The sequence below is a fragment of the Anarhichas minor genome, unplaced genomic scaffold (assembly GCF_050575085.1).
Source record: "Anarhichas minor isolate MPS153535 unplaced genomic scaffold, ASM5057508v1 ptg000005l, whole genome shotgun sequence".
Lineage (NCBI taxonomy): Eukaryota > Metazoa > Chordata > Actinopteri > Perciformes > Anarhichadidae > Anarhichas > Anarhichas minor.
Window position 1 is genome coordinate 2,931,493 of NW_027466451.1, and position 18,434 is coordinate 2,949,926.

General features: G+C 42.6%; 1 protein-coding gene across 1 annotated transcript in view; it reads left to right on the forward strand.

Moving 5' to 3' along the window:
* The window catches only part of LOC142971902 (polypeptide N-acetylgalactosaminyltransferase 18-like), a 145,110-nt gene extending 140,226 nt beyond the window's left edge, over positions 1–4,884 (forward strand). The window contains exon 11 of the mRNA XM_076112642.1: positions 4,738–4,884. Coding sequence (XP_075968757.1) covers positions 4,738–4,884 — 147 coding nt within the window. The remainder of the gene's footprint in view (positions 1–4,737) is intronic.
* The last annotated feature ends 13,550 nt before the right edge of the window (positions 4,885–18,434 follow it).

The following is an 18,434-nucleotide window of genomic DNA, read 5'->3' on the forward strand; positions in this document are numbered from 1 at the left end:
GCCACTCGGAACCATAAAACCAAGTCCCGGACGTTCTGGAGGTATTGTGGGCGGGTGATGTGCCTCATTGCTGGGGAGGAATGAGCCCGAGAGTGGCGGGGTGTTGTGGAGGTATATTTTGTAGCGTGAACGGATCCTGCCCCGGGGAAAGCGGGGCAAGCTCGCACCTACGGTGGTAACTCTGTCAGTAGTCTGACCAACATTCGTGGGTTTAGTGTCCCACAGAGGTGTCAGAAAAATACCTTCGGCCTTTTATCTCACCCGTAGCTGATACTATACGTACGATAGCTGATTCAGCTATTTGAGTCGATTTTGGACTGATATCAGAAATGTGTTTCGGTATCGATGCATCTGAATAAATAAATAATATTAACGATAATTAATACTATACAAGCGTTGGCGCTCTGTGCAGCAGCGTGGGCGGGGCTTCAGGTCTCTTCAGACAGTTGATGATGTCGTCGGCGGGTCTTTACAGCCCTCTGCTCACTTCTGCTGCTGGACGCTGGATATATTAACCTTTCTAATGCATTTCCTTGCCATAAAACCTTGAATTGCAGCTGTGTTTGAAAGGTGCTGTGACATTAAATGAACCTTCTTGCCTTAAGTTCTCAAGCCACTTTAGACTCGTACTAAACCAGCAAAATGTTGCAGAAAGTAATGTTCAGGTGTTTTTAATTGAATTATTCTCTTTGGATGACCAACAGACTGTAGACACTATATTTGGGCCAACATGTCAAATCATCAGTTGAGCCAACTTATTGTATATTTTCAGGCTGTTGGGTGCAAATGAGAACTCATCAGTGATTGTCCCTGAATTTATACATCAAAATGTATTTTTACACATTAAAATATTAAACATGACCGTAGTACAACTTAGAATTTTCAACAACGATTTACAAGCATGACATAATTAAAACACACATTCAATGAAATTATTATTTTTTTTAATTTAATTTTTGTATAGCCCAAAATCACGAATTACAAATTTGCCTCAGAGGGCTTTACAATCTGTACACATACGACATCCTCTGTCCCAGAACCCTCGCATCGAAACAGGAAAAACTCCCCCAAAAACCCCTTTAACGGGGAGAAAAGAGGAAGAAACCTGTGGGAGAGCAACAGAGGAGGATTCCTCTCCCAGGATGGACAGAAGTGCAATAGATGTCGTGTGTACAGAATGAACAACTTAACAGAGTTGATGGGTGTGTTGGTGGGTTGAGTGGGCATTATTTGGGGTGGGGGGCGTGGGGTGATGGGTGGGGGGCGTGGGGTGAGGGGCGTGGTGTGGGGTGGGGCGTGGGGTGATGGGTGGGGGGTGAGGGGCGTGATGTGGGGTGAGGGGCGTGATGTGGGGTGGGGTGAGGGGTGGCGTGGGGTGAGGGGCGAGGGGGCGTGGGGGTACCATATTAAACTAGATGACCTACTGAGTCCATTGGTACCAACAAACCTGCTAGCTTGTCTGGGCTGAATAAAGCTCAAAAGTTAGTTCATATTTTGATGAGGGAAAACTGGCATGATGATTTTCGTAGGGGTCACTTTGACTCATCTCAAGATGTGTGAAGGGAAATAGGTTCTATGGGTAAACAAGAGCCTCCCCTTTGCAGAGATGCCTACTTTATGATACTCCCATGCCATTTTGGGCAGAAACCATACAAGAATGGTGTATTTGAATAATCTCCATACAGGGTCCCTAAACAGTCTTCCATTGCAATACTTGGGTATGAGTGGAAAGCTGAGACCCTTGTGGATCCAATGAGTTCAATTGTCCTCATGTGTGAGGATGTTAGTCCCCATAGTTGCCATTTCACATAGTGAGACCGTTTTCTGAAACTTGACGTCCCTGTTTAAAATGTGGTCTCTAGGACAATCACAGCATCATGAAACTACAATCACATAATTGTGCCAAATTTCGACTCTCTGATCTCCAAAGAGGTATAACATTTAACAAAACAGTGTCAGCGTTCCGCCGTGCCAGCTGTCCCTTTTTACACAGATGTCGGTCCAGCTCTGTGACTACCCCTGATGCCGGCTCCGCCACCGTACCTTTTATACACAACAGCGAGGCGGACAAGTCTCTCCTTGAACAGGCTGTGTAAAAGGGGCTTATTCTTCAATCATTTTGACACAATCCCCACCCCCAGGTGCCCAGTGTGTCTAGGCACCCACCCATCTCCCCTACCCTGATACTTACATCACCGCTTTGTTCAATGCTGCGAAAAGCTGTTGTAGCACGGCACAATCGCAGCAAGCATCTCCTCTGCTCTCTGTGTCGGGGCTGAGCTCCTCCAACTACATACTCACATAGTGCAGTCAGCAAACAGAGGCAGAGAGGCCGTGGTGGACACACTGAAGTGAACCAGGTGAAGTAAAGATTACTCGAGTTGACGACAACTACGCGCGTTACTGCAATAAAACATTCGCTAGTACAAAGCCAATACTTTATCAATAGATCTGTTCAACAAAAATGAACATGTAAATGAAAGTGAAACCATAAGCTGTCCGTCTGTAGTCTTACTGTTTATCTTTGCTCTTGTAAACTTTTCTGCTGGCTGAGACAAAGCAGCCCTGCTACTTTTACATATGGCAAACTGGCAAAGCACTAAAGACCTCTTCTGTGGTAGTTCTGCTGAAGAAGCGGCCGACGGGGCACTGTCCGTGTTTTAACACGAGGTGAAAACAATACCAGCCACACACTAAGGCGACTGAACGGAGTACTTCGCCAAGATATAATACAGTATAATATTTTTTTAAAAGCTTTGATGATCTGAATAATTGTGACCAATGTCACAAATACACACACACACACACACACACGGCCTCATGTGTTATTACAGTTTTTTATGATTGCCTAAGTACAGACGTAGCAGAAGACCTCAGATATTTTGCAAAACTCTTCATTCAAAACAATACAATAATGTATAAAAACCCAATTTTGTCGCCGTATGGCACACACGTGATTCATACAATCTGATTCTGATTGAACCAGCTTCACACTGCTGCTGTTCTCATGATATAGTCTCTGATTGACTTTCCAGAGTTATTGTTAGAGGATATGGACCAGACACAACACTGCTTACTGGACACTGATGAAAACATTCATTTATCTCCACGTTGTAAAATCATCAGTACATCAATGCAGAACTGAGTATATTCTAAATAGAATACAAACACAATCAAATCATGAGGATAATCATATTGGAGATAAAAAAGAAAGCATGAATTACTTTTTCTTTTCAATTGCTGATACATGTTTTTGAAATAAGGCCTCTCGCTGCTCTGCTGACTTCTATTCATCCTCACAAAGGTACTCACTCACCTGTGGGGGTTTCATACTGCGTACATCCCGATGATTGAGTCGACCATCAAGCAGCCACATGTCTGGAAAGGTGTCATGTGTATTGTGACTTTATGTCAGACTCCTGCCAAGGGCGGAGAGAGATAGAGAACGGCGTGCAGTGTTTTGCAAAAAGTTCCATGTTGAATTGCAAATTAAGTCCAAAGGAGACGATGTGTTTAGAGTTTGAGGTTCTGCTCTCTGGGTGTCCGTTTCATTAATTGCGCTTTAAGTGTCGTGTTAGTGCATTCCCCATCTCCACAGAGGTGGTCTTTGAGATACTTTCTTGCTATACATACGCATAGTGCTGTTATAGTGCTGTTCTGATCGGATTACTAGAATTATGCATTTTACCCAGATGTTTGAAATGTTTGATTTTCAAGAGCCTGCTAAAAGGTTGTTGCTGGCCTGTATGAATAATACGTTTCAACCACACACACCTAGTGGTGGTGTTCTTGATGCGTGAGGCACTTATTCACAAGCAGGACCTGGAAAGATCTCCACTGCTGCAGTGTGGACTCTTGTCCTCTTCCCGCTGCATTAAACTGGTTCTAATTTGTGTTTATAGGCTGTGAAATTCAAAACACAAGGTCAGATATATACCGGCCCTGTCTCACAGATTATAATGCCTGTGCAGCTCTGCTGTAAACTGGCTCATCATTTTTACAGCATACATCCAGCAGCTAGTGGGACTCGTGCTGTAAAAGATCCAGAAACTCAAGCTTTAGTTAAAAAGGTCGTTTGGCTGTTAAGCCATTAATACTGAGAACGCTGACTGAACGGTGTCTGTTGAAAACAGTATGTCTGCTTTCAATCTGTTGTATGTATCGAGTGCTTCTTTCCTCTGCATCATCCGTTATAATCAGGGAACGTATGCAAACATGGAGGCCGTTATCGGGCTTATACCACGGCCACCTGCCACTCAAACTATCCACCATTGCTTTACTCATAATATTGGTTTTGCTTTACTGTTAAAGATGTCATAGAATATATTTCCTTAGCCTCAAAATAGCATTGCTAGGCAACACCAAGCTAAACAGGAAGGGATTCATGAGGCTAAACCATGAGTTTTAAAACTATGAGAGAAAGAAAAATGTACGGTTTGATGACAACAATAGACATTGTTGTCTCTCCAGTGGAGATAATGGTTGTTGGTGGTTACAAAAATAACCCTAGCTCCAAGATATTTAGCAGAGCCTCACTGTCTTTGACTACACTTTTGTTTTATATTGGCACAATAAACCAGAACTGTGGCCATAAAAGTGCAATAATGCACTCAGATGTGTCGTGATATAAATAATGGTTCTGGCTGAGGGGACACCAAATGGAGCGGCATTCTTCACCTTTCTTATCCATTCTTTGTCTGTAAATCTCACCCACCTTCTCTCTCTCCTTCCCTTTAGGGTGGCTCCATCCAGAACATGGAGTCTCTAGGTTGTCTGGAGCTGGTCGAGAGCAGACAGCCAGAGGTCACTTTCCAGCTGGTCATTCAGGACTGCACCGATCAGAAGTGGACCATCACTAACATACTGACTGTCCTGCCACAGTGAACACTCACCAGTCAGCTACTAGAACATATTTGTTGTGATGGACTAATCTAGTAAGCGAAGAACTCCCCTGCTGACTCAGACACACAATTGACTGATTAGAAATGGACTAACATGTTGACCTAAGCAGCAAATACGTGTCCAAAAAATGAGCTTATTTTTAAAGAGAATCTGCAGAGGACAACGTGTGCTTTAATCAGACATGGACAATCAGTAACCTAATAACTCTTTTATACCAATGACCTGAGAGAAGAGACAGGAGAGACAGATGGAGCCGGGGTCTTAAACCTTCCCACTCTGCATTTATAATGAGAAGTACAGCCGCTTGTTCCAGAGGACCGGCCCATGAAATCATGTCAGCACTCTGGTCATTGCAGGAGCAGGAATTTGGGTCCATGTCGACCATTTAAGATACTAAGACCTGTACTGACCCGGTCTCATCACACAGTCACTGTAACAAATAGATTGAGCATCTTTCAATATGTAAGTGTGCAGAGGGAGAAATACAAGGCGTGCATTGCAGAAAAATCAAGTCATTTTACAATGCTGGCTGATTTGGAGTTATTAGCGTTATACACTACCTGACTCACAGTGTAGGCCAGGAGCTATAGATCTACTCAGTATTGCAAAAAGGGTGACATAGTGTAATGGAGATGAACCAGTGAGTGATTTAAACTGGCATTGTAATAGAAACTCTGAAGTTTCAGAGAGTGCTTAGGAAATCATTTGAGCAGAAGCAGAGCCGACCGTCATGCTGGCAGGCGTCACATTAGTGGACAGAGCAGGAGATTAATCCGGAAGAGAAGATGTTAGATTTACTTGCACCTGTAAAACCAGAACATAACACAACTTTGGCTCATGCAGCATTGAAAGAAGGAAAGTGATGTAGAAACACAAACACATCTGTTCAATAAAAGCAGACAAAGAGCCGTCAGACAGGTGATCTCACAGGAGAGGGAAATCCACCCAATACTCAATCCACACTGGTGTTATAGTTTATTTCAACATGTTATGCTTACATGTTGTATGTTGAGTTCACCGATATATTGACCCAAGAATATGTTGATTGAACACAGTCAGTATACACTCACACAGGCTGTGTGGGTGTGAGACGGGTGTGCAGCAGCTTTAACAGAGTCTCAGTCTTATTTCTCCTCCAACTCACTTCACGCTGTTTTGTAAGGACTTGCCTTGTAAATGACAACTGTTCTCAATTGACTTATCTAGTTAAATAATGATAAAATAAATTTTAAAAATATTCTACATTGATGATACTTCATCCTTGTTGGATACTGATCATGTAACTTAAAGCCATGACGAGGCCATTGAGACGTGTAACATGCAGTCTGAAGGCGACATCACTGCTACACATGCAGTTTAGTTTAAGTTATGTAGATGTATGAACCATTAACTGGACATGTTGGATAATTCTGGATTATTACAACTGGGTTCTTATTTGTGTAGTCCGCGCCATTATTATCATCATCACCACCATCAGTAATACCATTGCACTAACCAAGCTAACTGGTGAAAAGTGACACAGCGATATTGCTAAACATTAGTCTGCAGATGATCTGACAGGTTGTAATCAAACAGCAGGTTAGTCAGACGTCTTTGGAAGAGAAACAAAGTGAAACTGTTAACTAGCCCCCAGGAGCACTGAGTCATGAAGCCGTTAACGTAGTGGCCCTTGATGTGTAAATGAGGCCAGGACAAAGTCAGTCTGACTGGCCAGAGGGTGATTTCCTTTGGGATGAATGGGGTCCCATCCTGGAACATGGGAACTTTTTTTGATACACCGATGGTTCTATCACAGTTTACAGACCGACTTCCTGCTTCAAATGACCTCGTGCAGGTACACACTTTTCTTGTGCAATGAAAAATAATTACCGACATTTCAAGTGCACTCACTTTCAGTGAGTGCACTACAAAGTAAAGTGGTTTCAATCATACGGCTACTAAAGTGTGGACTGGAGGCCATCTGGATATATAGTCCAGTCGGTGAAGGTTGATCCCAGCGGTGAATAATACATAACGCATACAATACTACATATCTTAGGAATGACTTAACTCTTACATGATGATGTGGAGGAAGATGTATGTGTTGTGTATTATTAATTGTCCCATCTTCCAGATTTGTCCACTCCGCTGGGATCCCCCTTCCCCAATTGGACTCCAGATCGCCTCCAGTCCACACTTCAGTAGCCGTATGTTTGAAACCACTTTATCCTGCACATGTGACCCGGCCCAAGAATCCCCTCACAACAAGTGTCTGTACCGAAACCTGAACCACAGATCTACTGAGAATGTATAAATAGCTGATGTGACATCAATACATGGGCGATGAATCATTAAATAATGTTTCAGAGAGCCAGAAGAGGCCCGTCTTTAGGTTTTATAGAGAAACCCTAAAAAATACGATCACACAATATCATATCCTTTTTTACCTGAATATATGAAAACATCCACAGCCATAATGATTTAAATATATTTGTATTGAATCTGAAAATAGCAAGAATATTCTGAAACGGTGGGGTTTATTACATAATCATTACAATTATCAAACACCGTCCTCACTGCTATATCATAACATCATCCTTACACACTGTCATAAAGCTCTTAATTAGATCAAACTGTTTTGCAATCAATTTCCTAGTTATTCAAAGCCCCAGCTTAAACAATCTCTATCAATAATTCAACACAAAAACACAGTTCATTATTAATCTGGCTATTATGTATTCAAAACATTTCTTTGTTCAATCACAGCCCACTGAGGTATAAAAGCACAGCGGTAACTTGTGTTTCTCTTCTATTGGCTACTGTGTAGCATCCGTTACCCAACCATCCATTGATCCTCTGTCTCTGTGGCTCAGGTTTGTAAATCTTGAAGTATCTCAATTTTTGGGAAGCTGTTGATATATGAAGTCATGAAAATGTCCAAGCTATTTTATTAGTTTATTTAAACTGGACCAACAGTAAAAAAATAATAATGACAAAAACTGTCCTGCGTGTCTCTTTCCACCTCTGCACTGAACGTTCAGTCACTGGTCAACACAAATGCTTCGGGGGTTAATATGCTAAAACACATGGTGGATTAGCTAATAGCATGCAGACATGTTGTGACTGCGCTGCATATTAAAGGTGATGGAAGAAGTCATCAGATTGTCTACGGTAAAAGTAGCCTCTGATAGGGGAAGTGCTCATAATCAGCTAAATGTAAACCTGCGTATTTTTTTAGGGAGCAGAGCAACCAGCTGTAAACACAACGTTGACGTGAATGAATGAACGAGCTCACATAGGCCATGTCCACACTACTACGTCTCCATTTGAAAACGCATATCTTTTGCTATGTTTATACTGAGCGTCCACACTAGGCCGGAGTAAACGCATTCGTTTGGAAACGATGACGTAGACGCCCACATTGATTACTTGATTGGTCCTTCGCAGTCGCGACGTGTCCTTCCCTGATTCATCACGCCCCAATCACGTCAGCCTTTCCCGGAAAATCACAAACAACAACAGCCTTGATTACCGATGGACTACCAGGTTAAGTCAACATGGACAACTGATTACTGGTGTTGCTGACCTTGTTGTCTTTACTAGCAGCTGTTGTCCAGCAGCTGTTTTTGGAGCGATTAGTGAGCGCCGCGTCCAGCGCCGCGTCCACAGTTTGTGGCTTTGAGGAGGACAATGGACATAAAACAGAGGACTTCCATTTCTTATCAATGCTTATTTTGTTCTGCACATCCATTGTGAAGTCCACACACATAAACTAAAGGAACTAAACATGGATTGCTCTCCAGTAGGACAGACTTCAGTCACCAGCAGAGCTACGAGTGAGAACAGACAACAACGAAACCGAGAGGCAACGAGTGACAGACGTGTGTTGACCACATTCATTGACCCATAGTCTAGTCACCTTTCATGTCTAAGTGTTCATTTTAAAGTAAATTTGATGTGAGAGAGAGAGAGAGTAGGACCTGCAGTGTTGTAACTAAGTCTGAAAATTAAAACTTTCCACAAAATGTGTCTGTTTGAGTTTATAGAGGAAGATCTTATTAAAGACTATTATATTATTTTGTCGTATTTTTTTTAACTAAGCAACCGATCTACTTCCTGTTTACACCAGCACCGTGTTAAGATGAAAATGTATTAGTGTGGATGTAGCCTTAGAGCTGATAAAGATAGAGTGATTGGCCCGCGGGCCGGACTTTGGACATGCCTGATATAGAGGATCAGGACTACACTGAGACTGGTTCATGTAGAGGATCAGGACTACACTGAGACTGGTTCAGAACCAGATAAAAGTTCCTCATAGTAACTTTAATAAACAGTGCAGCATAATGTGTACACTGACTTGTTTTGTAAAGTATTCAGTACTTCCCTCTAAACGTGGTGGAGCAGAGCAATAAAGGACACTATTGTTTATAGTTCCAATCTTCTGCAAATCAAGCAGACAGAAACAAGACAAAGGCGTTTCTTAATTGAAAAAGACCGTCTGTGAAGTCACTGAGTGAATGTTTACTGTGGCAGCCACTCAGAAAACACTCTTTGCCAAAATCCATATCTCCATAACTTATGGAAAATGTAATAATTGTACAAATATTTTCTTTTTCTCAATGAGATTTCAAGTGTACATTGTGTACTTAAGTACAGAACTGAGTAAAAGTATTTTTTTACTTCCCTACTGTGTAAGACTGAATTTTGATGGTATTGATTTGAAAAATGAAACTGACGCATCTTAACATCGTTGTCATTGATTTCACTATTTCCAACTTCAATGGACACTAAAAGAAAGCAAATATTCAAATGATAACATTTATGCATACTTTATTGTACATTTATTATCAGTTAACTATGCATGTACAAACATTTAGCTATGCTGTTTGCAGGTACCAGGTCTAAAGCTACAATGTCTTATTCGGGTAAATAAATTAAATCCTTTAATATAAACTAATACACTTTTCTTTTGAGGTGCTGTCGCTGTAAATCTAATAAATCCAATATCTAGTTCATTCTTTTGCTTTGGCCTGAATCTGTAAAATAACCACAATAATCTGAATATAACAGATAGAAATAAGAAGAGCTGTAAAATAAATGTGGCATTAGGAATAAAAAGTCCCCTGAAATAAACAAATGTGTAATTATGAAATAAAAATCTCCTTAAATGAATAAAAGTATACCTTTAAAATAAAAACATTTTCACTCAATTATTGAGCTATTGACTCATTTAATACATTTTATTTAATAAGCGCTTTATAAAGGGGATGTACTGTATATTAATCTATACATTTATTCAGATATTTATTGCCTCATTTATCAATTGGTATGATTTATGTTATGGACGTATTTATTTCATGGGCATATTTAATATGTATTTATTTTATATTGAATGGAATGGTCCATAGAATGTGGCAGCTATTTCCGCGAAGATCATGGAAACAAAACAAAATTCTTTATTTACATTTCATCAACCTAAACAACATATTGTCTCTTTCCAGACAGGACAGCTGGCAGCAGCGTAGTTAACTGTAACGAGGTCGGGGAGCCCCGGTAGCTCCGCTGGTAGACTGGACACCACGTTACTGAGGCTGAGGCTATATCGTCTTGAGCCGGATCTAATAAAGAAAAACAATAATCTTACAATCCACTAATAATACAAGATTGATCAACTTTAAATAGGCATTGTTCTCGCTTTAGATCTGGTACCTGAATAAGCATATCACAAGTGAAATGCATAATCAATAATGCATTAATGTTAATAAAGCATCCAAACAGGTTAGTAATGATTTTACAATGTTATTATAGGTAAATTAGTCAAAACTGAATAAAAGTGTAAAAGTGCTGACGAAGCAGACAGAGTTAAACTGAGGGGGAACCGGAGGGGGGGGGTGCTATGTTTCCATGAGAGCAGAGCGGCTGTGAGCTCAGCAGTGGGGCACGCTCACTATTAACAATGTGAATAACAATCTAATTAGGACTCATAAGGGGCTACCTATTAATTAAGGCTTATTACAAGGACCTTAATGTAAAGCGTATCCCAACCACATGGTCGTCCCAGAGCATCAGGTCATTTTGAATCAGGTGAAGAGACAACATATAGCTTCATGCATCATATCAATATTAAATCTAAAATCATTGACAGAGTTGCTTACTTGCATCTGCTGCACTTTATATTAGTTTCAAATATGCAGCTCACTAAACATGAATGAGGTGTCACTCTCTGAGCACGGCTAACATCAGTCCCAGTAATGCTGATGTTTACTTTCCCACTGTCTCATAAAAGCTGTCATTTGCATGCACACACACACACACACACACACACACAGACACACACACACACACACACACACACACACACACAGACACACACACACACACACACACACACACACACACACACACACACAGACAAGCAAACACTTTGCATGATTCATGTCACCATTTCACAACAAGGAATGAAACAGAAGTGAATGCTCAGTAGGATCCAGGATCTCTGAGGCACTAGCGTTGTTGGGGCAAAGCATTCTATGTAATGGATTTACAGTGATATCATGTAAGAGGCTGGATGTGTTCCACTAGATTACAGATTAAACTGTACATTTTCAGATCGTTTATAAAAACTATGACCTTCTCATTTGAACTATTTTCATATATTTGGGGGCAAAAAAGACTGCTGGAGAGATTGATGCTCATTCACTACATTGTTTTGCCTGATTCAAATGTTTTTAAGCCATTTCATTTTTGGTCTTTCTTTTTATAGGTGAACAAACTCACAGATATCAACACCTTCCTCTCGTCCATGATATCCTCCACTGCTGATATTGTTGCAATTCCACTTTAAACAGACCAAAACAACAGAAAAGTCTATAACACTTCCAATAGCAGTCTATTTCCTGTACACATTTAAAATGTTAATAGGCAATTTACTCTTTCTTTTAGACTTGCCATCAAGGACTTGGCCTGAGTCTTGCTTTGACAAGACCTCGGGCTCAATTCGTTTTAGACATGACTGAGACGTTTTTTGGTATAAAAATGGTCCTTGTAAGGTTTTTTCCTCCATAAAATTTCCCAAAGAATGTGCATGAGACACTTTGCATTAAAGCCCTCTCTCCAGCTCTGGCAGTGTGGAGAGAGGGCTGGCTATGGGAGACTAGGCCGAACTGACTTGAGACTTGATTTACACTTGTCTCAACTGACTTTGACTTCTGACTTGCTCTGAAAAGACTTGAGACTTGACTGAGTGTCATGGACTAGGTACTAGGCTACTTGTCCTTGTCACAACTGACTTGTGACTTGTTATCACAAACTTGAGACTTGGCTTCGGCTTTGACAAGACTTAGGATTTGACTTGCATTTGTTTTTGTCAACTTCAGACTTGACTTAGACTCGCTCCATTTATAAACAGCTCTGTTTTGAGGTTTCCTTGACTTTTAGAGCACATTTCCTCATGAGTGATGATGAGTGCTTTAAAGAGCTGCTAACTTGTCAACCGTCTGGGTTTCAGTGGAGAACCTGAGCTTCTCATGATAATCAAAGGCTCCAAAGGTTTACTACGTTGAAAAATATGACAGCCTGGGGAAAACACTAAATAAAAAGGAAAAATATTATTGGTGCAGTTTGCTACTACTTCTGTAGTTCAGCTAAACTGGGGGCAGATATGTGGGCCTCTGCAGCCTCACAGCCTCTGAGGATCCACTAATTATTACCTCCAGGCCACAACGTGCTGTCTCGTTAGACCACTGAGGAGCTGGATGGACTCACTCTCTTTCTCTCAGTCTCACTCATTCCCTCCTTCACACTGTCATCATCCTCTCTGCTGTCCCTCCCTCTTCCTCTCACTCAGGCCTCTTCCTTCCCTCCCTATAATTCACTTCCCCCACTGCCTCCCCCTCTTTTAATAGATACCATTATAGAGAGGATGCGAGGAATCCGGCCTTCTTAAAGGATTACAATGATGCATGAGTATGCCCAGTAATCAAAACCGCTTTACTCATTGTCTCGATGAGCAATAAAGCATTTCCATGGATGACTTGCCATAAAAGCTGAAACCCTGCACCGATATTGTTTGGGGGAGTTACCATGAATATCTCATAAACAAGTCTCATAGCCTCTCATAACATCAAAGGCCCTGTAAACTGAGCACATCCAATGAGCCGTGAGCACACACACACACACCAGTGTGACAACGTAGCACTTAACGGCAACTGAGTGATTAAAGCCAGCAAGACACTCCAGTGCCTTGAAGGGACGCTAATGATGCAGCGTCAACCTTTGCTCACGCCTCATTGGCTCACGCTTCCACTGAGCCACTGTTGACTTAATTGAGAGTACACTTTGTTAACACTGTTGCCAGGTGACCACGGAAGCCTAATTGAAGAGCAACGCTTGATTGGATCTGTGCTTGTCCATCAAACAGGTGAATTAGCACGAGCCTAGCTTTTTATCTTTGTTGGCAGTGGAATGTGATGAAGAGAGAAGAAGTGTGGGGAGAGAATGAAACCAGTGATGTAAATCGTCATCAAACAGACTCCATTCAAACTCAAAAACAAGCGGACGTGTAACGTTGTACAAGCAATGATCTCCAAGGCCTCGTACAGAACACTTTATACAGTCGCGCCAAAACAGCAGCGGCTGAGTGGCTGCGACGTACGGCAGTGTGTGCACTGGTAGTTCCGTTAGCTGTTAGCCAAACACACCATCCAGAACACCAAACGTGAGCAAACAGTTTTCCGCCACTGTGATTCTGGTCTCAGGGTAGCAGCTGTGTTATCACTAGCGACCCCTACAGGCCTGGAGCCAGTGAAGTGTAGTGAGTCAGCAGGCAGGCAGTGGCAGCATGAAACAGGTTGTAAAAGGTCTTCTGAGAAAGTGTGAGGCTCTGCAACCACAAGAGGTCCTGGAGCATACGGCCCGAACTGGACACCCCAAAGATTATGCAGTGTGCTGCAGCAGAAAGTAGTGGTAAGTAAGGGGGGCAGAAAGAGGAGGAAAGGGCATGAAAGAGGAGGATTAAGGGTCCATGGGAGACAAGAAAGACGGGAGGAGACGGAAGTCCTTGGGGATCTGGTTATCAGATTAGGCAGAAAATGCTACATCAGCAACATTTCAGCATGAAAATGAAAGCTATCCTGGCAATTCAAAAAATCAATCTCCCATTTCTAATTGGATAAAACCTATGCTCAGCAAAGAAACGACGAGGAAACCATTTTATATTCAATTTCATCTAAAGATTCTCATTCTGCAGGAAAGGTTCCTGTGGGCCATATATATAGGGAACACAAGAATACATTATATTAACGTTTTATTCTCATTCTGTATGTAGAGCAGAGGTCAAATTCAAAGTATCAGTTATCATTGCAGTTATGCAAATATAACTTGAGTTTGCTGGGTGACGGGCAGGTATAACATGGACTTATACGTGATTCCTACAAACAAGATGAGATCATAAAATGTGGAAATGAAGGCTTTTACTTTGTTAATATTGTTGAAACTGGGGATGGGTAATTTAGCATTACCATAAACTCAGTATATGGGTCAATGGTAATTAGACTAATGAGAAAATATTCTATTATGAAGTGCAAGCCTGACAGACTCACTCTATCATCATGAAACACACAGAAACCTGTCTGTTCACCACGACAGCTGCCTGGAGAAAAAATAGGATAAGAAGCATAAAATATCAGCACCAGGCAGTGAAAGCTCAGTCGAGTCTGCCACTGTTCACTTGAAGATGTCTCCTCAGTACACACCAGGAGAACAGACCTGAAGAACCGCCCGAAGCGGTCCAAGAAGTCATCCCCCAGCTCCGTCACATATCGCTGGGAGGAGTGGGCCTGATGAAGAGTCTGTCAGAAGAAAAGCCCCTCGCTCTGCTGCTGCTGAGTGTGTGACGCCCGCGCTGCTGCCTTCCAAGCACGGCCTTTTCTCCCACTCGTAGGGAACTACAGAGAGGCATGAGAAGAAGCTGCTGTGAATTCTCTGTGAGGAACTCCTGCATGCAGAAAACACACAATGGTGTATAACATACAAACAGTCTCCCAAACTGGGACACAGGGCCTTGTGCACATCTCCATATATAGCTCAACCAGGTCTGATGCACCACGCCAATCTACGGCGGAATTGCCCGTGAAGTGCTGAGTAGCATTGGTTATGACAGCAGGGAGATGATGAGGCATCCTTTTCCCCGTAATTAGTGTTGTAACAGCTTTGGCAGGGAGACACTAACTTTCCTGCCAAGTCCGAGCCGCCTGTTGGTGAGGGGGCAGCGCTGACTCCCATTCAAGTGTCTTCTTCTTTTTTTTACATATTTTAGAGATATGAGTCGGTATATACGACAAAAAACTCCTAAACACTGTCTTCTTCACTTGCCTTCAGAGATAGTTAGTGAGAACGTTTCGGTAGACGGACTTTCATCAGGTGAAATAAGTCAGGACACTGTGACGGCTTGAAACCAGGACTGTCCTCAGTTACTGTACTCTGGTGTGTCATTAGCACCAACCCATCGAAGCAGAAGCATTGATTCACACGGCCATCCTTGTGTCAGTATCCCCCCAACATGTGCAGCAACATGATTCTGGCAGCATCACACTGTGAGCTCCATAGATCTCATTTCCATTCCAGTTATTGGCCACAGATCGCTGGAGGTTATCATGTGGAGCTCAGGAAGCTGCAAGCTGCAATGGAATAGAGAGCTGAAGTCCGAGCTAGCCCGCTCCACTAGCTTCTGTAACTCAGTGCTATCCCTCATTCTTACATCAGTCTGTGCAGAAACGTATGATGAAGGAGCATCATCTTCACTGTGCTACCCAGTGGTGATTTTAAACCTACATTAATGATCATTTTGACCACATGAGACAACAACACTGACATAAACAACCTATATAGCTGCAGGTCCAGAGCATCTTTTGTATCAAACGGAGTGTTCATTTGGAGTAGCATTTCTTTGGTCTGTGCACCTCATGACTGTAAGTCCAGTCTTCACTCTCATTGTAGCTCTGTTTGGGTTTCATCTGCTCTGGATGCTCTCTGGATGCTCTCTGGATGCTCTCTGGGAGCTCTCTGGATGCTCTCTGGATGCTCTCTGGATGCTCTCTGGGAGCTCTCTGGATGCTCTCTGGATGCTCTCTGGATGCTCTCTGGGAGCTCTCTGGGTGCTCTCTGGATGCTCTCTGGGTGCTCTCTAGATGCTCTCTGGATGCTCTCTGGATGCTCTCTGGATGCTCTCTGGATGCTCTCTGGGTGCTCTCTGGGTGCTCTCTGGATGCTCTCTGGATGCTCTCTGGATGCTCTCTGGATGCTCTCTGGGTGCTCTCTGGGTGCTCTCTGGATGCTCTCTGGATGCTCTCTGGATGCTCTCTGGATGCTCTCTGGATGCTCTCTGGATGCTCTCTGGGTGCTCTCTGGGTGCTCTCTGGATGCTCTCTGGGTGCTCTCTGGGTGCTCTCTGGATGCTCTCTGGATGCTCTCTGGATGCTCTCTGGGTGCTCTCTGGATGCTCTCTGGATGCTCTCTGGGTGCTCTCTGGGTGCTCTCTGGATGCTCTCTGGGTGCTCTCTGGATGTTCTCTGGGTATGTATTTGTCAGCATACAAATAAACTACATCTCCCATGAGGTTTTACTCGAGCAGAAGTGAACATCATTGTAACCGTTTCTGCTTTTTGCTGCATTCACGCATTTTGGACCGAATGCAAAGAACTCAAAAACCTTGTTATTTTGACTTCATTACTCTAAGATGGTTACCCTTAGTGCTAGCCTTAGCCACACCCTTGTATTAGCCTAAAGTAGCATTACTTATTTGTATTAACAAGTGAATCTATACAGTTTAGCACATTAAGAGGGAGTTATACATTGTTTCTGATTGCAATAATGATCATATTGGATTTTGTTGAGATGAAACTGCCAGCAACGTTGGCTTTGCAGCCACCTTACAAACCGCTGATGTCTCTGAAATTCCTTTTGTCAAGTCTGTTCAAATTCCACATATCTGAGAATTTCAACTGGGAGGCTGAGGCAAACCTTTCTTTAGTTACGGTCTAAACAACATGATGTGAGCACGGCAATGTCTGGACAACAACAGCATCTTCTAATGTCATCTTTGACCTTTTTGGCTGTAATCTCTGCTGCCTGAAGCACATGTCATTCCTGTCCCGTGTTTGTTTCTGCCATGTCGGGGGTTTCGGGCTTGTGGGAAACAGTGTTTGTTGAAAGCTGCTAAAAGCAGAAGTATTAGAGGGAAACCCTTTATGTGGATGTCCAATCAGTGCTGATGGTAAATGACGTCCACTGATAAAATAAATTCCCCAGAGCTGCTATATTGACCGAGAAAGCTGACCTCTCCTGCTGCAGAGCCATGCCGGCTGTGACTCCATGTACCAGAATGCAATGCGCGCCAGTGGTGATTTTACTACATCTGATAAATAAAAGAAAGAAGGCAAAACGTCAGTGAAGGAAATATTAAAAACACCTGAACCGAAAACAACAAACGTACACCTTCTGAATTTAAGTTTGTCTTTTACGTCGAACTAAGACGGGCTGAACCTTGTTAACTCATTATTAAACACTTCATTCAAACTCAACTGAACCATTTGTCCGTTAGTCTTTCCACTGTTCCAACAATGAGAAACTCTGGTTTGGTAGAAACACATCCTTATTTCACTGAGTGAGATAGACAACATGTCGGCTCACGCTGTTGTCCTCGCTCTGCGGGTCTCGTTTGTCTTTTCCAGTTTGTCTTCGGGATCCTGAAGAAGGTCTCCAGCAACCCTCCGTCCCAGTGAGGAGGAAAACCACTCTCTCTGGGTTGTCGTGGGCGACAGCATCCAACAACAACTGCCCACGCTGACATTCATTAAAGCAGAATGATTCTGTCTCAGACTCTGGAGGAGCTCCACCAGCCTTATCCTTCCACTGCAGCCTGGAGGGGCTTCTCTCCGGCTGAATACAACCGAATGTCAGAGTCAGCCGGAAATCTACGCTGTAAAGAATCCTTCATAACATCCTTTGCACTCGTATTTTAGGATGTCATTTTCGCTGTTGGAAACGTAACACAAGCGACAGGAACAAGGAAGCTTTAGAGCAACATTGCGCCCCAAAGCCAGCAAAGCTGAGAGTGGCAGTCCGTAGTTCTTCCTCATACCAAGTATGTCGCCCCAGAGACAGACAACACCAGGAACAACCGCAGGTGTTTTTCACAGTAGATATGTAACTGGGAAAGGGAGAGATTAGGTACACGATCTTATAAATACCAATGATACTAGGCTATCTGGACGGTGGGTGGTTGTACTGTATGGGGTGAACCACACTGCATAATGTTAATTGAGGTTATGTTCCAAGATTGGATCTTTTTACATTTGATGTTATTACAAATATCAAGTGCAGTTTCCTTACACATCTCTTTGGCTCACCATTTGAGAAAACCTGTCTCAGCTTTCTAGGCAGAGATTATGTTCCCTCCTAACATCTCTCTCATCACAACTGAGAAACTTCATCTGCAATTCAAGAGCCATGTTGTGTTAAATTAGATGAGTGGTGGCTGGTCATGTCCAGATGTT